Consider the following 26,856-nt stretch of genomic DNA (forward strand, 5'->3'; position numbering starts at 1 on the left):
TATACCTATACAATTACCACAAGATATAGATCAATGCATTCCTCATCTGAAAACTGCTTCAAAATACTGCAGCATCACAAGAGACTAGATTTAGAGAAATGCACACATACAATTATTTGCAATAACTTCTAAAAGCCTGTTTTTTCTTTGTCATTATGGGGTATTGTGTATAGATTGATTAATTTAAGTATAAGGATGTAACGTAATAAAACGTGGAACAAGTCAAGGGGTCTGAATAATTTCCGAATGCAACATTAACTTCTTTGGACGGTAGAAAAATGAATCCACTGCTAAAACATTTGTTTCACCAGAGACACTCCCAAATGACAGCTTGTTAAAATTCACAAACATACAAAATAAAATACAAATAATCCTAATTCTGATATATATATTTTAAAAAATGAAATAAGAAATCACAAACATTGGCAATGCTCAGCCAACCTACCTTTCGTCACTGTGAAGCTGCAGCACCTGCCCTCTAAGTGTAAAGGCCCTCAAACAACCTCATGTTCTCTTGAGTCAACATAAAGCCTGGGGTTCTCTTGAGTCAACATAAAGCCTGGGGTTCTCTTGAGTCAACATAAAGCCTGGGGTTCTCTTGAGTCAACATAAAGCCTGGGGTTCTCTTGAGTCAACATAAAGCCTGGGGTTCTCTTCTTGGCAGTGCGTGCAGGTCATGTATGGGAGTTCAGCTCAGTCTACTACGGTGCTCATGTTCACCACTACTACAGACTCTTGTTTATTCTCCTGCTATCTCACACACACACAGTATACAACACACTCTCGCTCTCACACACAGACAAGCTGTAAAATGTCACAGGCAACACCAACCCCTCTACAGCTGGGCTCCCAGTCGGGCTGTAATCCATGTGACCCCCTTCTCCATAGACCCGGCTACGGTCCACTATGACATCACCATTCACGTTTGTCCTCCTTTGAACGGATGGCTTTTACCACTAGGCTAGTCCGTAGTATCTGTCGTTTTCTAGAAATTGTTGAAAGGCCTGTCACTTGCACATAGTTCCACATACATTGAAAGTATGATAGGAATTTTACTAATGTGTTACACCACTAAAATATGAAAGAAACTGGGGAGGTGCTTGGTGTGAATCAGTGAATGGAAAAGACAACAGCCAAGGCATTGGAAGGACACAAAGGATATAGTGTGGACAATGGGACCGAGGGTAGCTAGATGAGGCAAGAGGAGGATGCTGTGTGGGTGGAGAATCATGCTGGCCAGCCAGCCCTCTGAATTGATTGGGGTAATGCATTCTAGTTGGAAACAGCAGACAGCAGAGCAGGGAGAGGCACAGCAGCTTTCTCTCGTGACCGTGACAAAGCCAGTTTCCCTGGATCCGGCCTTACATCAGCTAGGATTACAACTCTTCAGCATTAAGCAGAGCAGCAACCAGCGCATGATACATACCAATACCAGCCAGTGTTTTTCCCCTATATGCATTTAGCAAGAGGAGGCCCTCCAAAGCCACACCATTGGCCACACTATTAGCTAACGTGAGTGGCTGGTGATCAGGCATTAGTCCCCTCCATCAGGGATGACATCTCAATTTCAGACAATACATAGACATTTCTCAAACTAGACACTAATGTACTTGTCCTCTTGCTCAGTTGTGCACCGGGGTCTCCCACTCCTCTTTCTATTCTGGTTAGAGCCAATTTGCTCTGTTCTGTGAAGGGAGTAGTACACAGCGTTGTACGAGATCTTCAGTTTCTTGGCAATTTCTCACATGGAATATCCTTCATTTCTCAGAACAAGAATAGACTGACGAGTTTCAGAAGAAAGGTCTTTGTTTCTGGCCATTTTGAGCCAGTTACCGAACCCACAAATGCTGATTCTCCAGATACTCAACTAGTCTAAAGAAAGCCAGTTTTATTGCTTTTTTAAATTAGGACAACAGTTTTCAGCCGTGCTAACATAATTGCAAAAGGGTTTTCTAATGATCAATTAGCCTTTTAAAATGATAAACTTGGATTAGCTAACACAACGTGCCACTGGAACACAGAAGTGATGGTTGATGATAAATGTAGATATTCCATTACAAAAACAACCGTTTCCAGCTACAATGGTCATTTACAACATTAACAATGTCTTCACTGTATTTCTGATCAATTTGGTGTTATTTTAAAATGGACAAAAAAAAAGATTTTCTTTCATAAACACAGACATTTCTAAGTGACCCCAAACTTTAGAACGGGAGTGTATATGTTTCAAGCAGACCACCATCGTCCCTATGCCCAAGAAAGCCAACGTAACCTGCCTAAATGTCTACCGCCCTGTAGTACTCACGTCGGTAGCCATGAAGTGCTTTGAGAGGCTGGTCATGGCTCACATCAACACCATCATCCCGGAAACCCCAGACCCACTCCAATTTGCATACCACCCCAACAGATCCACAGATGATGCAATCTCAAACGCACTCCACACTGCCCTTTCCCACCTGTACAACAGGAACACCTATGTGAGAATCCTGTTCATTGAATACAGCTCAGCATTCAACCCCATAGTACCCACAAAGCTCATCACTAAGCTAAGGACCCTGGGACTAAACATCTCCCTCTGCAACTGGATCCTGGACTTTCTTTACAGGCTGCCCCTAGGTGGTAAGTGTAGGCAACAACACATCTGCCACGCTGATCCTCAACACGGGGGCCCCTCAGGGGTGCGTGCTTAGTCCCCTCCTGTACTCCCTGTTCACCCATGACTGCGTGGCCAAGCACGACTCCAACACTATCATTAAGTCTGCCGATGACAACAGTGGTAGGCCTGAATACCGACAACAATGAGACAGCCTATAGGGAGGTCAGAGACCAGGCAGTGTGGTGCCAGGACAACAACCTCTCCCTCAACGTGAGCAAGACAAAGGAGATGATCGTGGACTACAGGAAAAGGAGGGCTGAACACATCCCCATTCACATCGACAGGGCTGTAGTGGAACGGTTCGAGAGTTTCAAGTTTCACATCACCAACAAACTATCCATGGTCCAAACATACCAAGAAAGTTATGAAGAGGGCACGACAAGGCCTTTTCCCCCTCAGGAGACTGAAAAGATTTGGCATGGGTCCCCAGATCCTGAAAACGTTCTACAGCTGCACCATCGAGAGCATCCTGACTGGTTGCAACACTGCATGGTACGGCAACTACTCGGCCTCTGACCGCAAGGCGCTACAGAGGGTAGTGCGTCCGGCCCAGTACATCACTGGGGCCAAGCTTTCTGCCATCCAGGATTTCTAGTTTTCCTGCAAGATATAAATTGCAACAATGATGTTTGTTCCTCAAACTATGTATTTTATTCAACCTGAAAAAGATGAAGTAAATAGCCCACATTATCTAGAAAAATATACACTGCTCAAAAAAATAAAGGGAACACTTAAACAACACAATGTAACTCCAAGTCAATCACACTTCTGTGAAACCAAACTGTCCACTTAGGAAGCAACACTGATTGACAATAAATTTCACATACTGTTGTGCAAATGGAATAGACAACAGGTGGAAATAGGCAATTAGCATGACACCCCCAATAAAGGAGTGGTTCTGCAGGTGGTGACCACAGACCACTTCTCAGTTCCTATGCTTCCTGGCTGATGTTTTGGTCACTTTTGAATGCTGGCGGTGCTCTCACTCTAGTGGTAGCATGAGACGGAGTCTACAACAAGTGGCTCAGGTAGTGCAGCTCATCCAGGATGGCACATCAATGCGAGCTGTGGCAAGAAGGTTTGCTGTGTCTGTCAGCGTAGTGTCCAGAGCATGGAGGCGCTACCAGGAGACAGGCCAGTACATCAGGAGACGTGGAGGAGGCCGTAGGAGGGCAACAACCCAGCAGCAGGACCGCTACCTCCGCCTTTGTGCAAGGAGGAGCAGGAGGAGCACTGCCAGAGCCCTGCAAAATGACCTCCAGCAGGCCACAAATGTGCATGTGTCTGCTCAAACGGTCAGAAACAGACTCCATGAGGGTGGTATGAGGGCCCGACGTCCACAGGTGGGGGTTGTGCTTACAGCCCAACACCGTGCAGGACGTTTGGCATTTGCCAGAGAACACCAAGATTGGCAAATTTGCCACTGGCGCCCTGTGCTCTTCACAGATGAAAGCAGGTTCACACTGAGCACATGTAACAGACGTGACAGAGTCTGGAGACGCCGTGGAGAACGTTCTGCTGCCTGCAACATCCTCCAGCATGACCGGTTTGGCGGTGGGTCAGTCATGGTGTGGGTGGGGGGGCCGCACAGCCCTCCATGTGCTCGCCAGAGGTAGCCTGACTGCCATTAGGTACCGAGATGAGATCCTCAGACCCCTTGTGAGACCATATGCTGGTGCGGTTGGCCGTGGGTTCCTCCTAATGCAAGACCTCACTTCCTGCAAGAGATAGGCATTGATGCTATGGACTGGCCAGCCCGTTCCCCAGACCTGAATCCAATTGAGCACATCTGGGACATCATGTCTCGCTCCATCCACCAACGCACGTTGCACCACAGACTGTCCAGGAGTTGGCGGATGCTTTAGTACAGGTCTGGGAGGAGATCCCTCAGGAGACCATCCACCACCTCATCAGGAGCATGCCCAGGCGTTGTAGGGAGGTCATACAGGCACTTGGAGGCCACACTCACTACTGAGCCTCATTTTGACTTGTTTTAAGGACATTACAAAGTTGGATCAGCCTGTAATGTGGTTTTCCACTTTAATTTTGAGTGTGACTCCAAATCCAGACCTCCATGGGTTGATAAATTTGATTTCCATTGATAATTTGTGTGATTTTGTTGTCAGCACATTCAACTATGTAAAGAAAAAAGTATTTCATAAGAATATTTCATTCATTCAGATCTAGGATGTGTTATTTTAGTGTTCCCTTTAGTTTTTTGAGCAGTGTATTTCAGGTTAAATTGAAATAGAAGGGTTTCAGTCTTACTTATTATATAATTCTGATTTTACATGAGCCTAAATGAATCTAAAATGTACAATAGGTAAGCCCCTATAAAAAATCTATTTAATACATTTTCTTTCGCAAACTCTGTTTTCGCCGGTTAGTTCTCAGGTTTCCGTTTTCCTGGTTCACTCTGAAAAATATTTTTTTTTTTATAGAAAAACAACAGGAGTGTTCTAAGTCCACAACAAAAACAAATGTGTTTAGCGTTCATGTGACGGTATTTTATTAGGATCCCCATTAGCTGTTGCAAAAGCAGCAGCTACTCTTCATGGGGTCCACATGAAACATGACATAATACAGAACATTAATAGACAACTACAGCTCAAGGACAGAACTACATAAATTTTTTAAAAGGCGCACGTAGCCTACATATCAATACATATACACAAACTACCTAGGTCAAATAGGGGAGAGGCGTTGCGCCGTGAGGTGGTCGAGTTCGCAAAACAAATACCCATTGGATTTATTAAAATAGTCAGGATATAATTCTGACAGGTAACCATAGGCACCATTATCAAATGTTTTCAGAATGTATCAGCAGATAATCGCCAAAAAAAGTTAGGGTAACCAAAAGCCTATTAAAAATGTGGGAAACAAATGAACGGCTCTCTCACCGAAGCGATTCGGTAGGCTACAATGACTAACGAGACGAAAGTCACTCTGGCAAGCCCTGACATCCTAGGAAAGGAAACCTAAAAAAAAACTATTGGTTTACTTGTCCCGATGCGACGGACATACAGTATAATCACGTTGCATGATTTATGAATGGCAAAGGGATATAAGAGATCGACTTTATTCAGTCAGTTTGACACCTTTTATACACTAACTGTTGACTAGTTGTCAATCAATGCACAGTAAATAGCCAATGTCACACGACTCCACGTGGACAGCTATGTGAAGCACATGAAAGAAAATAAACGATTGTGCCAGAAAACAATAATTATGGCTAGGTGGATTTCGACTCATCGTTACCACTTACATTTACACGGGACGGGCAAATTCACAAGCATCATGCGCTCTCCCTCAGTGTCAAGACATTCTACTGCAACTAACCACATCACACAAATTAGACCGGGAAGCAGGACAGACAGCAGACTGTGTTTCCCTGTCATCGGCTGCTTTGTGATTAACAGGCAGAAAATACCTATCAGTCATTATGGCAGGAGAGGAATCGACGGACTAGCGAATTAAAAGTTGTAAATGAAAAGTAGCCTAGTTAAAGCTGCAATATGTAACTTTTTTGGGCGACCAGACCAAATCCACATAGAAATGGGTGTTACAGTTATGTCATTCTCATTGAAAGTAAGTCTAAGAAGTGGTATGGTGCCGATAGCCTGGTACGACAACTGCACCGTCCGCAACCGCAGGGCTCTCCAGAGGGTGGTGCGGTCAGCCCAACGCGTCACCGGGAGCACAATGCCTGCCCTTCGGGACATCTACAGCACACGGTGTCACAGGAAGGTCAAGAAGATTATCAAGGACCTCAGTCACCAGGGTCACGAGCCATTCACCCCACTTTCATCCAGAACGCGAGGTTAGTACAGGTGCATCAAAGCTGGGACTGAGACGGAAAAACAGCTTCTTTCCCAAGGTCATTAGACTGTTACATAGCCATTACTAGACAGTCTCCACCCAGTATCCTGCCCTGAACTTTGTCACTGTCACTAGCTGGCTACCACCCAGGTTACTCAACCCTGCACCTTAGAGGCTGCTGATGCCCTATGTACATAGAACACTGTTTAATAATGGAAGACTGGTCACTTTAATAATGTTTACATATTGTTTTACCCATTTCATATGTATATACTGTATTCTAGTCAAGGCCATCCTATTTTACTATTACTGTACATATACTGCACTGTTGGAGCTAGGAACACAAGCATTTCCCTACAACCGCAATAACATCTGCTAAGCGTGTGTATGTGACCAATAGAATTCCAAGTAGATCTATTTTATGTACGCCATTTCTATTCTTCCCATTCTTAAGTTTGATCTTTGTGTCTTTTATGTTCAGATTTGTACACCAGCTTCAAACAGATGAAAACACTAAAACAATATATTTGTTCATGGAAAAGGTATTTCACAGCAGTTAAGATGGTACAATGATTCTCTACACTACACATGCTTGTTTTGTCACAGAAACTGAAATTAGAATTGAGCAACCAGGAAATAGCGGATCGATTTCTGCATAATGCATCTTTAATACGAAGTGGAAAAAGTAGGCGGCTGAAAATGTGTCTGTAACCGGCTGATTAGCCAACGGCACTAATGGAAAACACTGCAGAGATGACACAAAGCAAACTTCAAGTACCGTTCAACACCACTAGTCTCCCCCATTTATCATCAGATTTTATGTCATATACAAATCAAAATAGGCTCAACATAAGGCTGATTTTTTTTCTTCACTAATTGGTCTTCTGACCAATGAGATCAGCAACAACAACAAAAAGACCTTATGTGAAATGATCTGATTGGCCAAATCAAAAGAAGTCCCCTACATATATTTTTCTGTTTCAAGCTCCAACAGTGCAGTAATACCTAACAATACACACAAATCCCCCAAATTAAAATAAATATCAGAACGAGCAATGATAGAGTGCAGAAAATATATAGAATGGTGTGAATAGACTGTATATGAATAGAAAAGGTGTGTACAGCAGTAGTTATATAGGACGAACCTTGACTAGAATACAGTACATACATATGAAGTGTGTAAAACAGTATGTAAACATTATTAAAAAGTGACCAGGGTTCAATGACTATGTACATTGGGCAGCAGTCTCTAAGGTGCAGGGTTGTAGCCGATTAGTAGCAGTGACTAAGGTTCAGGGCTGGGCTAGTGGTGACTATTTAACAGTCTGATGGCCTGGCGATAGAAGCTGTTTTTCCAGTTTCTCGGTCCCAGATTTGATGCACCTGTAATGTCTCCGCCTTCTAGATAGTAGCGGGGTGAATGGGCCGTGGCTCAGGTCCTTGATTATTTTTTGGCCTTCCCGTGACACCGGGTGGTGTAGATGTCCTGGAGGGCAGGCAGTGTGCTCCCAGTAACACATTGGTCAAAAGTGGGAAAACAATATCAAAATTGGGCTGCCGTGTAAACGCAGGCAAAAAGACTTGCTCTCAGCAAACAATCTACCAATGCTAATAAAGCAGCATCTCAGGGATGTACCCTCGTGCCTTGCCAAGTTAACCACAGACAAATCTCTCCCCTTCAAACATTTCACCTTTCTTGTGCTCTGCGTTGGCCCCTGCTGCTGCTCGCTTGGCCTCCCTGCTCTCCTGGTTGGCCCTGTCCTTCTGCTTCTTCTTGCTGGTGCTGTCATCTGCGCCGCGCTGACCCCCATTCCGCCGGCCTGACTCACTGCTGCTGGCCATCTTCAGGCGCTTGGCGCTCACGGGCCGCCCGTCGCCGGCGTCACTACTGCCGCTGGGGTCTGGTTCTGAGGTGTGCCGCTTTCTACCCGGTCCAGCTATCTTGGCGATGATACAGGTCAGAAATCTCCCGGAACAGAATCAGGGGTCCTGAAAAGAGTCAGGGGACCCACCACAGTTATGAATGAGTGTTGCAGAGCTACATAAGAGTCCTAAAGAATGTGATCTGTGGTGTATATAGTAGGTTATAGAATATATGATCAATTAAATAATTTACACATGCACAAAATCAAATTTGAAACCTCACCCCATTCAGATAAAACTCACATTTTAAATATTCCCAGTACATTGATCAGATTGGATTCTGTCTGCAAACATTGCAATAAGTATCTCTGCATTTACTACCAAGATGACTTGGGGTGGCTGTCTTATTGAGTATCCCAACTATTTGTGATATTAGCTACTGTATCTAGCTAGCTATCTTGAATATTTTGCCTTGGATGTTGCACCCTGGATTGCAAGACAATGTGACTCTAAAATATCTACGTTACCTTCGGTACAATGCTAACTAACGTTAACTACAATGTCTTTAAGTGATAGCTAGACTATTGTTGTTTACTTTACCCATTGCTTTTGGTTAATAATAGTATACCTAACATTAAACCTTTATGTAAATTTCTGCCACTGTCTCTTTACCCTCAATGTAATGGCGTCATGTTCATGCGGCAAGTTAGTTGTTAGCTAGTGACGACCAGTTACTTAAAAACGTTAGGTAGCTAGCTAACTAAGTTAGCTAGCATGCTAAAATAAGTTACTTGGCTATCAATGATCATTGGCCAATCAGTTATTTTTTTTAAATCTGACAATTCAACATTAAAATGTTAACAGGTGATCGCTATAATGTCATTAACAGGGATAAATTGCCAATGTAACGTTACCTGGCTATCTAGCTAGCCGGCTAAGGTTAGCTAAGCTAACAACAGTTAGCCAACCAGCTTTATCGTCCTTGCTAAATTACTAGCAGTTCTGGCGAATGTCATTAGCTTGTTAGCTAATTTAGCTACCTAACGTTTGTCAGTTGTTGACAAGCTAAACAAACAATACATATTGACAATATCGCCTCATGACTTATAATTGAACATTTCTAAAAAATACTAGCCAGTATGGCCGACTACTTACAAAACATGTATAATTTGGAGTGTCGTCTCCCCGTCTTTGTGCACAATGGCCGGCGAGTCCGTACTTCTTCAGCCCTCCCTAAGCTCCTTGACGGCCGCGGGCCTCTGCTCACCCCTTCCCGCAATCGAAACCCCGTACTCTAGTGTTTCTAGAATATTCTCGTTATCCAGGTCCCATCTCTTATAGATTCCTAAATATTTTAATAAAATATAGGCGACGTGAATGGCAACAAAACGATAAATCGCTTCAACCTAAATTACTCTACCAGCCCACGGGAAATGACTCGCACTTTGTTTAGGAACAAAAACAGTCCAAACCGAAATCCACTTAGAAGACTGACCACTTCCTGGAGGCAGGCAGGCTGAGACGGCACTGTAAAAACCAACCCCGCACAATGGTAAAATCTCAATTGCAGTCTCCTCGCATCCTCTCTCTTCGCTTCCTTCTAATAATCCATTGGATGAGAAAGCCAAAGGTCCCGCCCCTTTGACCTTCTCCTCCAATGGGTTTTGAGAAGGAGGCGAGAGGACGCGAGAATTGTGCGATTGAAAAAAGTCTATTGAGATTCTCCCATGTGACAAAGGTTTTCTTGGCTGGTTCTACAGGAAGGCAGCTGTGAAACCAGAGCATGAGATTAGTAAAACAGGCCTATTATATGTGGTTTATTATAGAGCGATGTTGAATATGACATGAACTAGTCTAGACATGACAATTTTTTACGATATTCTCCTTAGGTGATCCATACCTCTCTCCCCACCATTGCATATGCAATGTATGTTTATTATGTGCATTGATGGTGTTCCAGTTTAATTAGTCACACAATTTCAGTTTCCCTACACTGGAGGGTGGAAATACTTTTTCAGTATTTATTTTCAGGCAACTCCAAAAAGCTTTTTCTCAATTACAGAAACAATACCAACCATTGAGTCTATGTAGTGTTTAAAGAGAACACGCATCCCATCATTTAATCCAGGAGAGATCAGAAACCATGTCAAAGTAACCAATCATCCCCTGGTTCATCCTCAGTCAGTACACATAACAACTTTTGTTCATTGTTTTTCCAGAACAATCTATTCATAAGTACTTTTTGGGCATTATTTATATTCTGAATGTGGCAGTATTTGGGAGGATGATCTGAGTTGAGGCGAAACATATTTGCACATTTTCGTATTCTTCACACACACAAATGGATTATTATTTTCGTAAATGTCATGTGGCGCCACTTCTATCCTTCAGTTGAAAGTCACACAGTAATACACTGAGGGCACACAATGTTATATTAGATGTGTGAAATCTTACAATCAAAAAGACACAGTTACACAATGTAGTTTGATAAGCACCATGGCTGTAGGTGCAGTACTGAGTTCCCCACTAGAGCGCATACAGTGTACACCTTACAAGAGAGTAAAGCAATAGTAGGTTCATAGAGTGTCTGCAGTCAGTCAGTGTTTGGTTCAACTCGGCCAGGTCCCTGTTTACTGACAGGTGTTGTAGATCTGAATCTGTTTGTTGATGTCGTTGAGGATAGCCTTCATCTTGTCTTCTAGGCCGTCCAACTGCCGGGCTTTGCCCTCCAACTTTTTCTGGTTCTCTTCATAGTCTTTCTCTAGTTCTGTGGATATAAAGTGTGTCAAGTTTATATCTTAATGTTTAATCTCAGAATAACCAGACTTCCTGGCACCCCAAAGGTGGAACCAGCTTCCCTCTGAAGCTAGGATAGCAGAGTCCCTGCCCAGCACCTGAAACCTTACCTGTTCAAAGAGTATCTTAAATAAATAGAAAAATATTTATAATAATCTTGACTCCTATCTAAAAGTAGATAACTACTTTATTGAGGAAAAGTGTACTTACTATGCCTGTGATATGTGGTTGTCTCACCCAGCTATCTGAAAATGACTGCACGTCGCTCTGGATAAGAGCGTCTGCTAAATAACTAAAATGTCTGACGAAGGCCGTGAGGCCGATACCTAAAGCTTATTAAAAAGCAGTGATACTATCAAGAGCAGTGATACTATCAAGAGCAGTGTGCGGGTTCATTATTTTTTCCTCAAATTACTAAAATGTAAAATGTACAGTTTGTTCTCTGGTTTGAGTACACCACCATCAGACAAATTCAGACAATACAGTGGCACTGTTGAACCACAAAAGGGCAATGTTGCCTTGGCTATTCTCCAAGGTTAGCTTGTGTAAATCAAAAACAATGCTGCTCTTAATTAAACAACGAGACCCAGTTCCCTCCAGGGTCCCTGCCACACACCTGATAGTCTCTGGAGCTTGTTCTGGGCGTCTTTCAGTAGCTCCTTGGCCTCGTCTCTCAGGCGCCCTGCTGTCTTTTTGGCTTCCTGGACGGTCTTGGCTTTCCTGTCCACCAAGTCCTGTACTGTGTGATACTTATCTGTCAGCTCACCATCTAAAATCTGAGAGAAATAAGACAGCATAATTAGTAACAGTCACAGTATTACAGTCCTAAATATACACATACATACATAGAATGAACACACACACACACACCTGCTTGGCATCATTGGCTTTGTCCCGTGCCATAGTGGCTGTCTCCTCAGCTCGAGCTGCTGCCATGCTGTTTTTTGCACGTTTGAGTTTCAGACCGTCAATCTCCCGACCCAGGTTGCCAAGGCGGTCCATGGCATTATTCAGGTCATGTTCACTGCTGGAGGTTTCAGACTCGATCTACGAGCAGGGAAAATATCAGGAATGTATTATCTCTTGATCCCCTCATTGTAACGGCTTTCTTCCTGGGATGAAGGAGAGGACCAAAACGCAGCGCGGCTAGTGTTCAACATGTTTAATAAAGAATAATAACGTGAACACTACAAGCTACAAAACAATAAATGTGAAAACAGTCCTATCTGGTGCAGAACACAAAGACAGGAAACAATCACCCACAATGCAAACAGGCTACCTTAATATGGTTCCCAATCAGAGACAATGCAAAACACCTGCCTCTGATTGAGAACCATATTAGGCCAAACAACAAACCCAACATAGAAACACAAAACATAGACTACACCCACCCAGCTCACGTCCTGACCAACTAAACAAAGACTAAACAAAGGAAATAAGGTCAGGAACGTGACACTCATCCCATCAAACAGAATACAGATGGCGTCTACTCAGTTGAGTTCCTACTGTACCTGTGCTAGTCGGACCTCCGTTTCACCAATGTCAACCTTAGCTCGCTGTATGGCCTTCTCCGCTGCAGCCTGGGCCGTCTTAGCGTCCTCAAGTGCCCGTTTCACCGTCTCTGCTGTGGATTTCACCCCGTCTGCCCGATTCCTACAGAACGGAAACACATGTTGGACTCAGGAGCGTTTCGCTGTGCTGGACTATTCTCTTTGACTTGATAATGTTATAACGTATAACCCTCTACATACAAGATACACACACACACACACACACACACACACACACACACACACACACACACACACACACACACACACACACACACACACACACACACACACACACACACACCTGGCCTTCTTGGCCTCCTGCAGAAGCTGCTCTGCTTTGCGCACGTCGTCCTGTGTCTGTTTTAGAATGGCGTCTACGTTAGAGAGGCTTTGGACCCGGTCCTTGATCTCCTCTGCCAGGTGTCTGATCTGCTGTGGTGAGGCTGGGATGGACAGCTCCAGGACACGGTTAGCTACTGTTTCAATGCTGTCTGGATCAGCACCCTCCTCTGCAAGGAGACAAAAAAAGATATTCAGATCAGCAAAGAGATTTTTGACGCAGATTGGAAGTTAATACTTAATGATTATGATGCTGATCATGATGACAATCCTGAGGTGAGGATAAATTGCTTGTATGGTCCCATGTAGCCAAGGTCTGAACTCACTTTTCCTCTAATATCTGAATTCTCTGTCACTTTTCCAAAAATGTTTTCCTAGTAGCTAACTCACGCATGAGGAAGTCCCGGATCTGCTTGATGAGGTCCCGCAGGTCGTTGTTGGAGCGCTCCACCTTGTTCTTGGTGTTAGTGGCCTTGTCCAGAGCTGCCTGAGCTTTACCCTTTGCCTCCTCCGCCTTGCTCTTGGCATCTGCCACCTGAGAAGCCAAACAGGGGGATACAGAGAACCAGGGATAACTGTTATCAATTCCCCCGACTTTGCTGAGAGCTCCTTCATTGTAGAAAGGTTTTACCTACTATGACTGTGACATGTCGTTATCTCACCTAGTGAATGCATTTACTGTAAGTCGCTCTGAATAAGTGTCTGCTAAATGACTCAAATGTAAATGTACCCTCATACTGAAGGTGATACAGGGGTATGTATGCATTAATGACATGCCACAATAGATAGCAGGTCTTCCTTTCCTGTCAAGACAGTTTGGGTTTATCTATGAAGGAGTATGTATGTCCACTTGGAGTAACTGACCTTGTGGAAGAGCTCCTCTACCTCCCCCATGGCTACGTTCAGCTCTTTCTCTGCGTGCTTAGACTTCTCCAAGGCGTTCTCTGCCATCGCTACAGCACCGTTGCAGTTCAGGCCTCCGCAGTGCCTGTTCCCCTCGTCATCACGGCAACCCGCCCCTCCGCAATGGCTCTCTACACAGGGGGAATCGCCAGGGGCCCCACAGACCTGGTCAAAGGGGGTGGGGTGAAACATGTATCAGATTAGTAGATTTTCATAACTTTCCATGAACGCTGACCATTTGTATCTAGCTGTTTATGTTCATGCTTGCTCACCTTCTCGTTGATCTTCTTCATGTCCAGGGTTTGTGCCTTGGCATTGAGGTCCCCCAGGGCTCGCTTGTTGGCGGCGTTCTTGCGGTTGAAGTCGTCTTTCTTGGCAGAGATGAGGCGTTCTGTCTTGCGGCGCGTGTCTGCTGATTGGCTGACAGTGCTGGGCGTGGTAGTGGTGGACTGGTTGGCTCGCCGCTCTGCGTCCCGGGACTTATTATAGGAGCTATGGATGCTTTCATATGCACCTGGGGGAAGGAGAGGGGCCCAATAATAAGAAAGACACATTTAACTAATATTTCAAAAGTATTTCTACAAAAAAAACATTAATAACACCAGCCATTAACTTATTTGGGATAGGGGGCAGTATTTTCACGTCTGGATGAAAAGTGTGCCCAGAGTAAACTGCCTGCTACTCAGGCCCAGATCCTAGGATATGCATATTATTAGTAGATTTGGATAGAAAACACTCTGAAGTTTCTAAAACTGTTTGAATGATGTCTGTTTGAATGATGTCGTATAACAGAACTCATATGGCAGGCAAAAACCTGAGAAAAGTTCCAACCAGGAAGTGGGAAATCTGAGGTTTGTAGGTTTTCAACTCTTTGCTTATCCAAGATACAGTGGAAATGGGGTCATGTTGCACTTCCTACGGCTTCCACTAGATGTCAACAGTCTATAGAACCTTGTTTGATGCTTCTACTGTGAAGTGGGGGCGAATGAGAGGAGATTGAGTAAGGTCTCTCCCAGAGTGCCACGAGCTGACCATGCGCGTTCATGTGAGAGTTAGCTGCGTTTCATCGCATTCTGAAGACAAAGGAATTCTCCGGTTGGAACATTATTGAAGATTTATGTTAAAAACATCCTAAAAATTGATTCTATACATCGTTTGACATGTTTCTACAGACTGTAATGCGCTAACAACAAGGAGGAATTTGGACATAAATGATGGACATTATCGAACAAAACAAACATTTATTGTGGAACTGGGATTCCTGGGAGTGGATTCTGATGAAGATCATCAAAGGTAAGTGAATATTTATAATGCTATTTCTGACTTATGTTGATTGCGGATATCATTGCGGATATCTCTTTGGGTTGATTTGTCGTCTTAGCGCCGTACTCAGATTAATGCATGGTTTGCTTTTTCCGTAAAGTTTTTTTGAAATCTGACACAGCGGTTGCATTAAGGAGAAGTGGATCTAATTTTCATCAACATTTATGATGACTATTTCTGTAAATTGATGTGGCTCTCTGCAAAATCACCGGATGTTTTGAACTACTGAACATAACACGCCAATGTAAACTGAGATTTTTGGATATAAATATGAACTTTATCGAACAAAACATACATGTATTGTGTAACATGAAGTCCCATGAGTGTCATCTGATGAAGATCATCAAAGGTTAGTGATTCATTGTATCTATATTTCTGCTTTTTGTGACTCCTCTCTTTGGCTGGAAAAATGGCTGTGTTTTTCTGTGAATAGGCACTCACCTAACATAATCATTTGGTCTGCTTTCGTTTTAAAGCCTATTTGAAATTGGACACTGTGGCTGGATTTACAACAAGTGTATCTTTAAAATGGTGTAAAATACATGTATGTTTGAGGAATTTTAATTATGGGATTTCTGTTGTTTTGAATTTGGCGCCCTGCAGTTTCACTGGCTGTTGACGAGGTGAGACGCTACAGTCCCACATACCCTAGAGAGGTTAAGGCACTACGTATCCCAGAATCCCTCTGGTGGAAGGGGGACAGGACATCTCTGCTCACCCAGGAAGTTTGAGTTTTTCAGGATGTCCAGTTGGCGGTGGAGCTGATCTGAGGTCAGGTTGAGCTCTTTGGCTTCTCTCTCTAGAGCACTGAGCTCATTACTGGCCTCAACATTACTGTTCCCCACACTGGTCAGGTCTCCCTCCAGATGATTCAGTACATCTGTGGTCTCCCCTATCTGAGACCTGCAAGAGAAAGGGAGACAGAAATTACAGCTCAACTACACAACTGGAGGTTGTGGTGAATGGTGAATATGTATGAACTTTCCAATTTGTAAGTCGCTCTGGATAAGAGCGTCTGCTAAATGACTTAAATGTAAATGTATTCAGACAGAGTCTACCTTTGTATGTGTATTGTTATGTAAAGTATAATAGTGTCAGTGTGTATGCCTTGTACCTGAGGTCTTCAATGAGCTCCATCAGGCTGCTGACTGCCTCTGTGGTGGTGTTGCGGGCATTGACGATGCCCTGTACCCGTGCCAGCTTCTCCTCCAGGTCTCTGAAGGCCTTCTCATAGGCTCCAGTCAGGCCCGTGGTCTGGATCTCCAGAGCCCGCTCCGACAGGGTTTTGGTTCGGACAGCCAGGTTCTGTACCACCCGGTCCCAGTCCCCAAAGCACTGGTGGCAAGGCTGGCAGTTAGGGAACTGGCCTGAGAAGCCCCGGGCACACTGATCACAACGCACGCCCGACACCCCCTGTTGACACACGCAGTGGCCTGTCTTCTGGCCACACTGAGAGGTATCTATGCCCCGGGGGTCACAGTCACAGGCTGAGAGAGAGAGATGAAGAGAGAGATGAAAAGAGAGAGAGATGAAGAGAGAGAGAGAAAGATGGAGATAGAGATGGAGAGATGAAAAGAGAGAGAGAGAGATGGAGAAAGAGAGAGAGATGGAGAGAGAAAGATGGAGAGAGAGATGAAAAGAGAGAGAGAGATGGACAGAGAGAGAGAGATGGACAGAGAGAGAGAGATGGACAGAGATATGAAGAAAGAGACGGAGATGGAGATAGAGAGATGGATGGAGAGAGAGAGATGGATGGAGAGAGATGAAGAGAGAGAGATGGACGGAGAGATTAAGAGAGAGACAGAGCGAGATGAACAGAGAGATGAAGAGAGAGCGAGATGGACAGAGAGATGGAGATGGAGAGAGAGAGGGAGAAAGAGAGAGATGGAGAGAGAGAGAGAGACAGAGCGAGATGAACAGAGAGATGGAGATGGAGAGAGAGATAGAGAGAGATGTAGAGAGAGAGAGAGGGGGAGAGAGAGAGAGATGGAGAGGGAGAGAGAGAGAGAGAGATGGAGAGAGAGAGAGAGTGAAGAACAAACACCATTGTAAATACAACCCATATTTATGCTTATTTATTTTAACTTGTGTGCTTTAACCATTTGTACATTGTTACAACACTGTATATATATAATATGACATTTGTAATGTCATTATTGTTTTGAAATTTCTGTATGTGTAATATTTACTGTTAATTTGTGTTGTTTGTTTCACTTTTGTTTATTATCTACCTCACTTGCTTTGGCAATGTTAACGCATGTTTCCCATGCCAATAAAGCCCCTTGAATTGAATTGAGAGAGAGAGAGAGAGAGAGCGAGATGGAGAGAGAGAGAGAGAGAGAGAGATGGAGAGAGAGAGAGAGAGAGAGAGATGGAGAGAGAGAGAGAGAGAGAGAGAGAGAGAGAGAGAGAGAGAGAGAGAGAGAGAGAGAGAGAGAGAGAGAGAGAGATGGAGAGATGGAGAGATGAGAGAGAGAGAGAGAGAGAGAGAGAGAGAGAGAGAGAGAGAGAGAGAGAGAGAGAGAGAGAGAGAGAGAGAGAGAGAGAGAGAGAGAGAGAGAGAGAGAGAGAGAGAGAGAGAGAGAGAGAGAGAGAGAGAGAGAGAGAGAGATGGAGAGAGAGAGAGAGAGAGAGAGAGAGAGAGAGAGGTCATGAGCAGATGAGCTTCTGCATTTTACAGCATGTTCTTAAAAAAAAGATGGATAAACTTGGATTCTTTGGCAAGGACATATACAGGATACTACCCTCCACAACACTATGCCACCAGGACATATACAGGATACTACCCTCCACAACACTATGTCACCAGGACATATACAGGATACTACCCTCCACAACACTATGTCACCAGGACATATACAGGATACTACCCTCCACAACACTATGTCACCAGGACATATACAGGATACTACCCTCCACAACACTATGTCACCAGGACATATACAGGATACTACCCTCCACAACACTATGTCACCAGGACATATACAGGATGCTACTCTCCACAACACTATGTCACCAGGACATATACAGGATACTACCCTCCACAACACTATGTCACCAGGACATATACAGGATACTACCCTCCACAACACTGTCACCAGGACATATACAGGATACTACCCTCCACAACACTATGTCACCAGGACATATACAGGATACTACCCTCCACAACACTATGCCACCAGGACATATACAGGATACTACCCTCCACAACACTATGTCACCAGGACATATACAGGATACTACCCTCCACAACACTATGTCACCAGGACATATACAGGATACTACCCTCCACAAGATAACCTTCACTATGCCACCAGGACATATACAGGATACTACCCTCCACAACACTATGTCACCAGGACATATACAGGATACTACCCTCCACAACACTATGTCACCAGGACATATACAGGATACTACCCTCCACAACACTATGTCACCAGGACATATACAGGATACTACCCTCCACAACACTATGCCACCAGGACATATACAGGATACTACCCTCCACAACACTATGTCACCAGGACATATACAGGATACTACCCTCCACAAGATAACCTTCACTATGTCACCAGGACATATACAGGATGCTACCCTCCACAACATAACCTTCACTATGTCACCAGGACATATACAGGATACTACCCTCCACAACACTATGTCACCAGGACATATACAGGATACTACCCTCCACAACACTATGTCACCAGGACATATACAGGATACTACCCTCCACAACACTATGTCACCAGGACATATACAGGATACTACCCTCCACAATACTATGTCACCAGGACATATACAGGATGCTACCCTCCACAACACTATGTCACCAGGACATATACAGGATACTACCCTCCACAACACTATGTCACCAGGACATATACAGGATACTACCCTCCACAACACTATGTCTCCAGGACATATACAGGATACTACCCTCCACAACATAACCTTCACTATGTCACCAGGACATATACAGGATGCTACCCTCCACAACATAACCTTCACTATGTCACCAGGACATATACAGGATACTACCCTCCACAACACTATGTCACCAGGACATATACAGGATACTACCCTCCACAACACTATGTCACCAGGACATATACAGGATACTACCCTCCACAACACTATGTCACCAGGACATATACAGGATACTACCCTCCACAATACTATGTCACCAGGACATATACAGGATGCTACCCTCCACAACACTATGTCACCAGGACATATACAGGATGCTACCCTCCACAACACTATGCCACCAGGACATATACAGGATACTACCCTCCACAACACTATGTCACCAGGACATATACAGGATGCTACTCTCCACAACGCTATGTCTCCAGGACATATACAGGATACTACCCTCCACAACATAACCTTCACTATGTCACCAGGACATATAAAGGATACTACCCTCCACACCACTATGTCACCAGGACATATACAGGATGCTACCCTCCACAATATAACCTTCACTATGTCTCCAGGACATATACAGGATGCTACCCTCCACAACATAACCTTCACTATGTCACCAGGACATATAAAGGATACTACCCTCCACAACACTATGTCACCAGGACATATACAGGATACTACCCTCCACAACATAACCTTCACTATGTCACCAGGACATATACAGGATACTACCCTCCACACCACTATGTCACCAGGACATATACAGGATACTACCCTCCACAACACTATGTCACCAGGACATATACAGGATACTACCCTCCACAACACTATGTCACCAGGACATATACAGGATACTACCCTCCACAACACTATGTCACCAGGACATATACAGGATACTACCCTCCACAACACTATGTCACCAGGACATATACAGGATACTACCCTCCACAACACTATGTCACCAGGACATATACAGGATACTACCCTCCACAACACTATGTCACCAGGACATATACAGGATACTACCCTCCACAACACTATGTCACCAGGACATATACAGGATACTACCCTCCACAACACTATGTCACCAGGACATATACAGGATACTACCCTCCACAACACTATGTCACCAGGACATATACAGGATACTACCCTCCACAACACTATGTCACCAGGACGTATACAGGATACTACCCTCCACAACACTATGTCACCAGGACATATACAGGATACTACCCTCCACAACACTATGTCACCAGGACATATACAGGATACTACCCTCCACAACACTATGTCACCAGGACATATACAGGATACTACCCTCCACAACACTATGTCACCAGGACATATACAGGATACTACCCTCCACAACACTATGTCACCAGGACATATACAGGATACTACCCTCCACAACACTATGTCACCAGGACATATACAGGATACTACCCTCCACAACATAACCTTCACTATGTCACCAGGACATATACAGGATACTACCCTCCACAACACTATGTCACCAGGACATATACAGGATACTACCCTCCACAACACTATGTCACCAGGACATATACAGGATTCTACCCTCCACAACATAACCATCACTCCAAATCAAAACTCGAAACCTACAACCTGATTTTGGACAGAATGTGATGTTGATACAACTTCAATTAGCAATGACGTGTCAAGTGAGAGGTGTTAAAGCTCTTGAGCCCAACAATGGCAGGAGAGCCCCAACCAAATGGAGAGGCCTTAGAAGCACCCTCCCGCTGTTCAGAGGTAATTAAAATACATTACCCTCGTATGTAAAGAATAATAAGACATGAAAATAGTACAAAATCAAGCTCCTTATGGAAAATCAAGACACACTTTTTGCTGACTATTATAAAAATGGGAACATAAGCAACCGTATCTTCCACACAGACCATTCCCTGGTATGACAAAGTGCTATATTAACCAGACCATCCCCTGGCATGGCACAGTGCCATATTAACCAGACCATCCCCTGGCATGACACAGTGCTATATTAACCAGACCATCCCCTGGCATAACACAGTGCTATATTAACCAGACCATCCCCTGGCACAGTGCTATATTAACCAGACCATCCCCTGGCATGGCACAGTGCTATATTAACCAGACCATCCCCTGGCATGGTGCAGTGCTATATTAACACAGACCATCCCCTGGCATGGCACAGTGCTATATTAACCAGACCATCCCCTGGCATGACACAGTGCTATATTAACCAGACCATCCCCTGGCATGGCACAGTGCTATATTAACTAGACCATCCCCTGGCATGGCACAGTGCTATATTAACCAGACCATCCCCTGGCATGACACAGTGCTATATTAACCAGACCATCCCCTGGCATGACACAGTGCTATATTAACCAGACCATCCCCTGGCATGGCACAGTGCTATATTAACCAGACCATCCCCTGGCATGACACAGTGCTATATTAACCAGACCATCCCCTGGCATGGCACAGTGCTATATTAACCAGACCATCCCCTGGCATGACACAGTGCTATATTAACCAGACCATCCCGTGGCATGACACAGCGCTGTAAGTCGCTCTGGATAAGAGCGTCTGCTAAATGACTAAAATGTAAAATGTAAATGTAAACTCATCCTGGAATAACCAAGGCCTGATGCCATCTGCCTTTGGCCTAAAAAGTAGGAACCTGGATTTCATCAAAGAAATCGGAAATACAGACATTGTCATCCTACAAGAAACATAGTATAGAGGAGATGGACCCACTGGTTTCCCTCTAGGTTACAGAGAGCTGGTAATCCCATCCACCAAACTACCAGGTGTGAAACAGAGAAGAGACTCAGGGGGTGTGCTAATTTGGTACAGAGCAGACCTAACTCACGCTATTAAATTAATCAAAACAGGGACATTTTTCATCTGGCTAGAAATTCAAAAGGAAATGATCTCAACAGAGAAAAATGTCCTCATATGTGCTATCTATATCCCCCCACTAGAATCCCCATACTTTAATAAAGACAGCTTCTCCATCCTGGAGGGGGAAATCAATCATTACCAGGCCCAGGGACATGTACTAGTCTGTGGTGACCTAAATGCCAGAACTGGACAGAACCTGACACCCTAAGCACACAGGGGGACAAACACCTGCCTGGAGGGGACAGCATTCCCTCCCCTATATGCCCCCCTCAGCACACAGGGGGACAAACACCTACCTGGAGGGGACAGCATTCCCTCCCCTATATGCCCCCCTCAGCACACAGGGGGACAAACACCTGCCTGGAGGGGACAGCATTCCCTCCCCTATATGCCCCCCTCAGCACACAGGGGGACAAACACCTACCTGGAGGTGACAGCATTCCCTCCCCTATATGCCCCCCTCGGCACAACTACGACAACATAACCAACAAAAACGGGTCACACCTCCTGCAGCTCTGTCCCATGCTGGGTATGTACATAGTCAACGGTAGGCTTCGAGGGGACTCCTATAGTGGATACATGGCAGTAGTACTGTAGACTACTTTATCACTGACCTCAACCCAGAGTCTCTCAGAGCGTTCACAGTCAACCCACTGACACCCCTATCAGACCACAGCAAAATCACTGTCTACCTGAACAGAGCAATACTCAAGCCTGAGGCATCAAAGCCAAAGGAACTGAGTAATATTAAGAAATGCTGTAGATGGAAGGAATGTAGTGTGGAAATCTACCAAAAAACAATTAGGCAACAACAAATTCAATCCCTTTTCAACAACTTCGTGGACAAAACGTTCCACTGTAGTAGTGAAGGTGTAAACGTAGCAGTAGAAAATCTAAACAGTATATTTGACCTCTCAGCTTCCCTATCAAATCAATCAAACAGAAAGCTGAAGAAAATGAACAACAAGGACAAATTGTTTGATGAAGAATGCAAAAACCTAAGAAAGAAATTGATAAACTTGTCCAACCAAAAACATAGCGACCCAGAAAACCCGAGTCTACACCTTCACTATGGTGAATCACTAAAACAATACAGAAATACACTACGGAAAAAAAAGGAACAGCACGTCAGAAATCAGCTCAATGTAATTGAAGAACCCATAGACTCTTAACCACTTCTGGGAAAAGTGGAAAATAATAAACAAACAACAACACAAAGAAAATATCCTTCATGTACAACGTAAAACACCAAATAACGCAGAGCAGAATTAGCCTGGAGAAAAGTCACCTAAGCAAGCTGGTCCTGGAGCTCTGTTCACAAACACAAACACACCCCACAGAGCCCCAGGACAGCTATACAATTAGACCCAACCAAATCATGAGAAAACAAAAATTACTTGATTGGAAAGAATTAACAAAAAATAGAGCAAACTGGAATGCTATTTGGCCCTAAACAGAGAGTACATAGTGGCAGAATACCTGACCACTGTGACTGACCCAAACTTAAGGAAAGCTTTGACTATGTACCTACTCAGTGAGCATAGCCTTGCTATTGTGAAAGGCAGCCGTAAAGCAGACCTGGCTGTCAAGAGAAGAGAGGCTATGTGCACACTGCCCACAAAATGAGGTGGAAACTGAGCTGCACTTCCTAACCTCCTGCCAAATGCATGACCATATTATAGACACGTATTTCCCTCAGATTACGCAGACCCACAAATAATTTGAAAACAAACCCGATGTCTTTATTCTTTTGGAATTTCTGTGAGTGTAATGTTTACTGTTAATTTATATTGTTTATTTCACTTTTGTATATTATCTACTTAACTTGTTTGGCAATGTTAACATGTTTCCCATGCCAAGAGAGAGAAAGCGAGAGAGAGAGAGAGAGAGAGAGAGAGAGAGAGAGAGAGAGAGAGAGAGAGAGAGAGAGAGAAAGTCGGAGATCGTTAGTATATGTCTGCTGCTGATATTTTGATGCCATTCTTATGAATAACATGTTACATGGCGCTTCTGTTAATGCTGACCTCTACACTGGATCCTTGGGTCACCCCAGTAGTTCTCTTGGCAGTCTGTACAGGTCTTCCCACCAAATCCGTCACGACACTGACACTTTCCAGTGAACTGGGGCACAGAGAGAACAAACATGAGCATGAAGTCACAGAAGAGGTTTATCCCACGAAGCACCTTAATAATGGAACCACACCCACACCTCGTTGCAGGCGGGGTTGACAGCGTTGTTGGGTTCACAGCCGCAGGCCTCACAGCCCCGCCCACTAGCCAGGTTCCAGTAGTTGGGCTTACAGTGGTCACATGTCAGGCCGATAGTGTTGGGTAGACACTGGCACTGCCCCGTGGCACGCTGGCAGACACACTCATCCCGTGCTGTACACTGGGTTTGCTCTGTGCCCAGGAAGTTACAGGTGCACTCTGATGAAACAGAAAAAAGTAGATAAAAAATATACATATAGAGTCTAAAATGAATGGTTGTTAAGTTTTTTTGTGTAAAAAGGATGCTTCAACAGTCACTCACTTCTGCAGTTGCGTCGCGAGGCGTCTCCATAGTAACCACTCTTGCACACCCCACAGTCCGGTCCCTCTGTGTTGTAGAGACACTTCTCACACTCTCCTGTCCTCCGGTCACACGCATCCAGGTCTGACATGTCAATGTTGTTACTGCACCTGCACGGCTGGCACCGCCCACCTGGCTGGGAGGGGTTACCGTAGTAACCAGGGGCACACTCCTCACACCGGGAACCTGTGACCCAAAAGGAAAAAAGATTGAGGGAGAAGGAGGGAGATTTTTGGATGGACAGAGTTGGAAAGTGGGATATCTTATGTTGATATTGAGATATTTATTGGCTGGGTGAGGGTGAAAAATGACTTGGTATTTTCAAGTATTTCCAAACAGTTTTCCAGTGAATTTAAGTGAGAAGCTTATAGTTTGATAGCTTATGCAGATAGACAGAGACAAGTGGTGAAACCCAGCTCAGTGACTATCAATAAAGTTGTTATCAGGATGTACACATGATGTTAGATACTTGAAAATGTTTCATATATTATCATTGTGCAATGCTATCACATCTTGTGTTAAAAGGGAGTTTGGTTACCCAGGAGATAAACAGTGATTAGTGAGGAGCTCTGTTGCAGAGTGGATTATGCTTCAGCAGTGTTGTAGAGTCCGTTCTTGAGACCACATATTTGTATTTATTTTTAATTTCACCTTTATTTAACCAGGTAGGCCAGTTGAGAACAAGTTCTCATTTACAACTGCGACCTGGCCAAGATAAAGCAAAGCAGTGTGACAAAAAAAACAACAACACAGAGTTATACATGGGCTGAAGCATAATCCACTCTGCAACAGAGCTCCTCACTAATCACTGTTTATCTCCTGGGTAACAAAATCAGAATACAGTCAATAACGCAAAAAAAAAGTAAATAAAAACAATATGGAGATGAGGTAGGTAGTTGGATGGGCTATTTACAGATGCGCTGTGTACAGCTGCAGCGATCGGTGAGCTGCTCTGATAGCTGATGCTTAAAGTTAGTGAGGGAGATATCAGTTTTCAACTTCAGCCATTTTGCAAATTGTTCCAGTCATTGGCAGCAGAGAACTGGAAGGAAAGGCGGCCAAAGGAGGTGTTGGCTTTGGGGATGACCAGTGAGATATACCTGCTGGAGCACGTGCTACAGGTGGGTGTTGTTATGGTGACCAGTGAGCTGAGATAAGGCATAGCATTACCTAGTAAAGACTTATAGATCGGTAGCATAGTCCGTTTTACGAGGGTATGTTTGGCAACGTGAGTGAAGGAGGCTTTGTTGCAAAATAGGAAGCAGATTCTAGATTTAATTTTGGATTGGAGATGCTTAATATGAGTCTGGAAGGAGAGTTTACAGTCTAGCCAGACACCTAGGTATTTATAGTTGTCCACATATTCTAAGTCAGAACCGTCCAGAGTAGTGATGCTAGTTGGGCAAGCGGGTGCAGGCAGCGATCAGTTGAAGAGCATGCATATAGTTTTACTAGCGTTTAAGAACAGTTGGAGGCCACGGAAGGAGTGTTGTATGGCATTGAAGCTCGTTTGGAAGTTAGTTAACAGTATTGAGTGCTGTCGGTCTTGTCTCAGTGTAGGATACATTTTTACTCGGTCTTGACACGGTCTCGGACAAGGAGGACTCATAATTTCTTCCAGAGACCAGCGGAGTAAAAAACTCATTATCAGCTCCCATTCAGTCAGCGCATAAAAACGCTTTGCCAGGCCAAATATCCACACTTCTGTCATGATATCGCTTCCTACTTGTCTTGTAACATTACTGTCCTTTTCTTTCATTCCAAAATATCCTCAAAACCATTGCCGTGGGAAGTAGGGGTGCTTGAAAATCAGAATAGAAATTATATAATTAATAAAAATATACTTTTTTGGAAGAAAATACATTTCTGGGCCTTTACTAGTCCTGTAATAGTGGACTGAAATAGCCTTCTGAAGCTTGGGAAGAAAATAAAAATTCTGCAGTCTACAAAAAAATTCTCAGCTCAGTATGTTCAAAACTTGTCGCACTTATCTGAATTTTCTTGCTCTGCTTGCGCAGGTTGGCATTTATTGTGATGACTCATGTATTGGAGGCTGCTCTGCGGGGTAGTAACTAGCTGGCACAGCCACAAAGTCATAAAATCCCATTTTAACCCTCATTTTAAACAAATTGCTAACCTTATGCCTAACCCTTATCTTAAATTAAGATCAAAAAGCTAATTTT

The 26,856-nt window shown here is 44.1% G+C and overlaps 2 protein-coding genes across 12 annotated transcripts in view; both read right to left on the minus strand.

Annotated features, from left to right (window-relative positions):
* LOC129861257 (ubiquitin carboxyl-terminal hydrolase 19-like) overlaps nt 1-9,883 on the minus strand; it is a 35,146-nt gene extending 25,263 nt beyond the window's left edge. For 6 of the 11 annotated variants that reach the window (XR_008760527.1, XM_055932513.1, XM_055932512.1 and 3 more), the window contains exons 1-2: nt 9,494-9,882; nt 8,167-8,464 (exon numbers count right to left, since the gene is read on the minus strand). Coding sequence is in view for 10 of the 11 variants with exons in the window: in XM_055932513.1 (XP_055788488.1) it covers nt 8,167-8,317 (151 nt within the window). In the remaining variant the exon portion in view is untranslated. Of the gene's footprint in view, nt 1-8,166; nt 8,465-9,493 lie in introns of all 11 variants that reach the window. The other 5 variants (XM_055932514.1, XM_055932511.1, XM_055932507.1 and 2 more) reach the window with 3 other exon arrangements.
* Nucleotides 9,884-10,420: 537 nt separating this feature from the next.
* LOC129861256 (laminin subunit beta-2-like) overlaps nt 10,421-26,856 on the minus strand; it is a 73,380-nt gene continuing 56,944 nt past the window's right edge. The window contains exons 22-34 of the mRNA XM_055932505.1: nt 24,635-24,859; nt 24,314-24,531; nt 24,129-24,225; nt 16,367-16,739; nt 15,971-16,155; nt 14,202-14,443; nt 13,891-14,094; nt 13,417-13,561; nt 12,989-13,196; nt 12,646-12,787; nt 12,005-12,181; nt 11,751-11,910; nt 10,421-11,105 (exon numbers count right to left, since the gene is read on the minus strand). Of these exons, the coding sequence (XP_055788480.1) occupies nt 10,969-11,105; nt 11,751-11,910; nt 12,005-12,181; nt 12,646-12,787; nt 12,989-13,196; nt 13,417-13,561; nt 13,891-14,094; nt 14,202-14,443; nt 15,971-16,155; nt 16,367-16,739; nt 24,129-24,225; nt 24,314-24,531; nt 24,635-24,859 (2,513 nt within the window). The 3' untranslated portion in view covers nt 10,421-10,968. The remainder of the gene's footprint in view (nt 11,106-11,750; nt 11,911-12,004; nt 12,182-12,645; nt 12,788-12,988; nt 13,197-13,416; nt 13,562-13,890; nt 14,095-14,201; nt 14,444-15,970; nt 16,156-16,366; nt 16,740-24,128; nt 24,226-24,313; nt 24,532-24,634; nt 24,860-26,856) is intronic.

This window comes from Salvelinus fontinalis, chromosome 8 (genome assembly GCF_029448725.1).
Source record: "Salvelinus fontinalis isolate EN_2023a chromosome 8, ASM2944872v1, whole genome shotgun sequence".
Lineage (NCBI taxonomy): Eukaryota > Metazoa > Chordata > Actinopteri > Salmoniformes > Salmonidae > Salvelinus > Salvelinus fontinalis.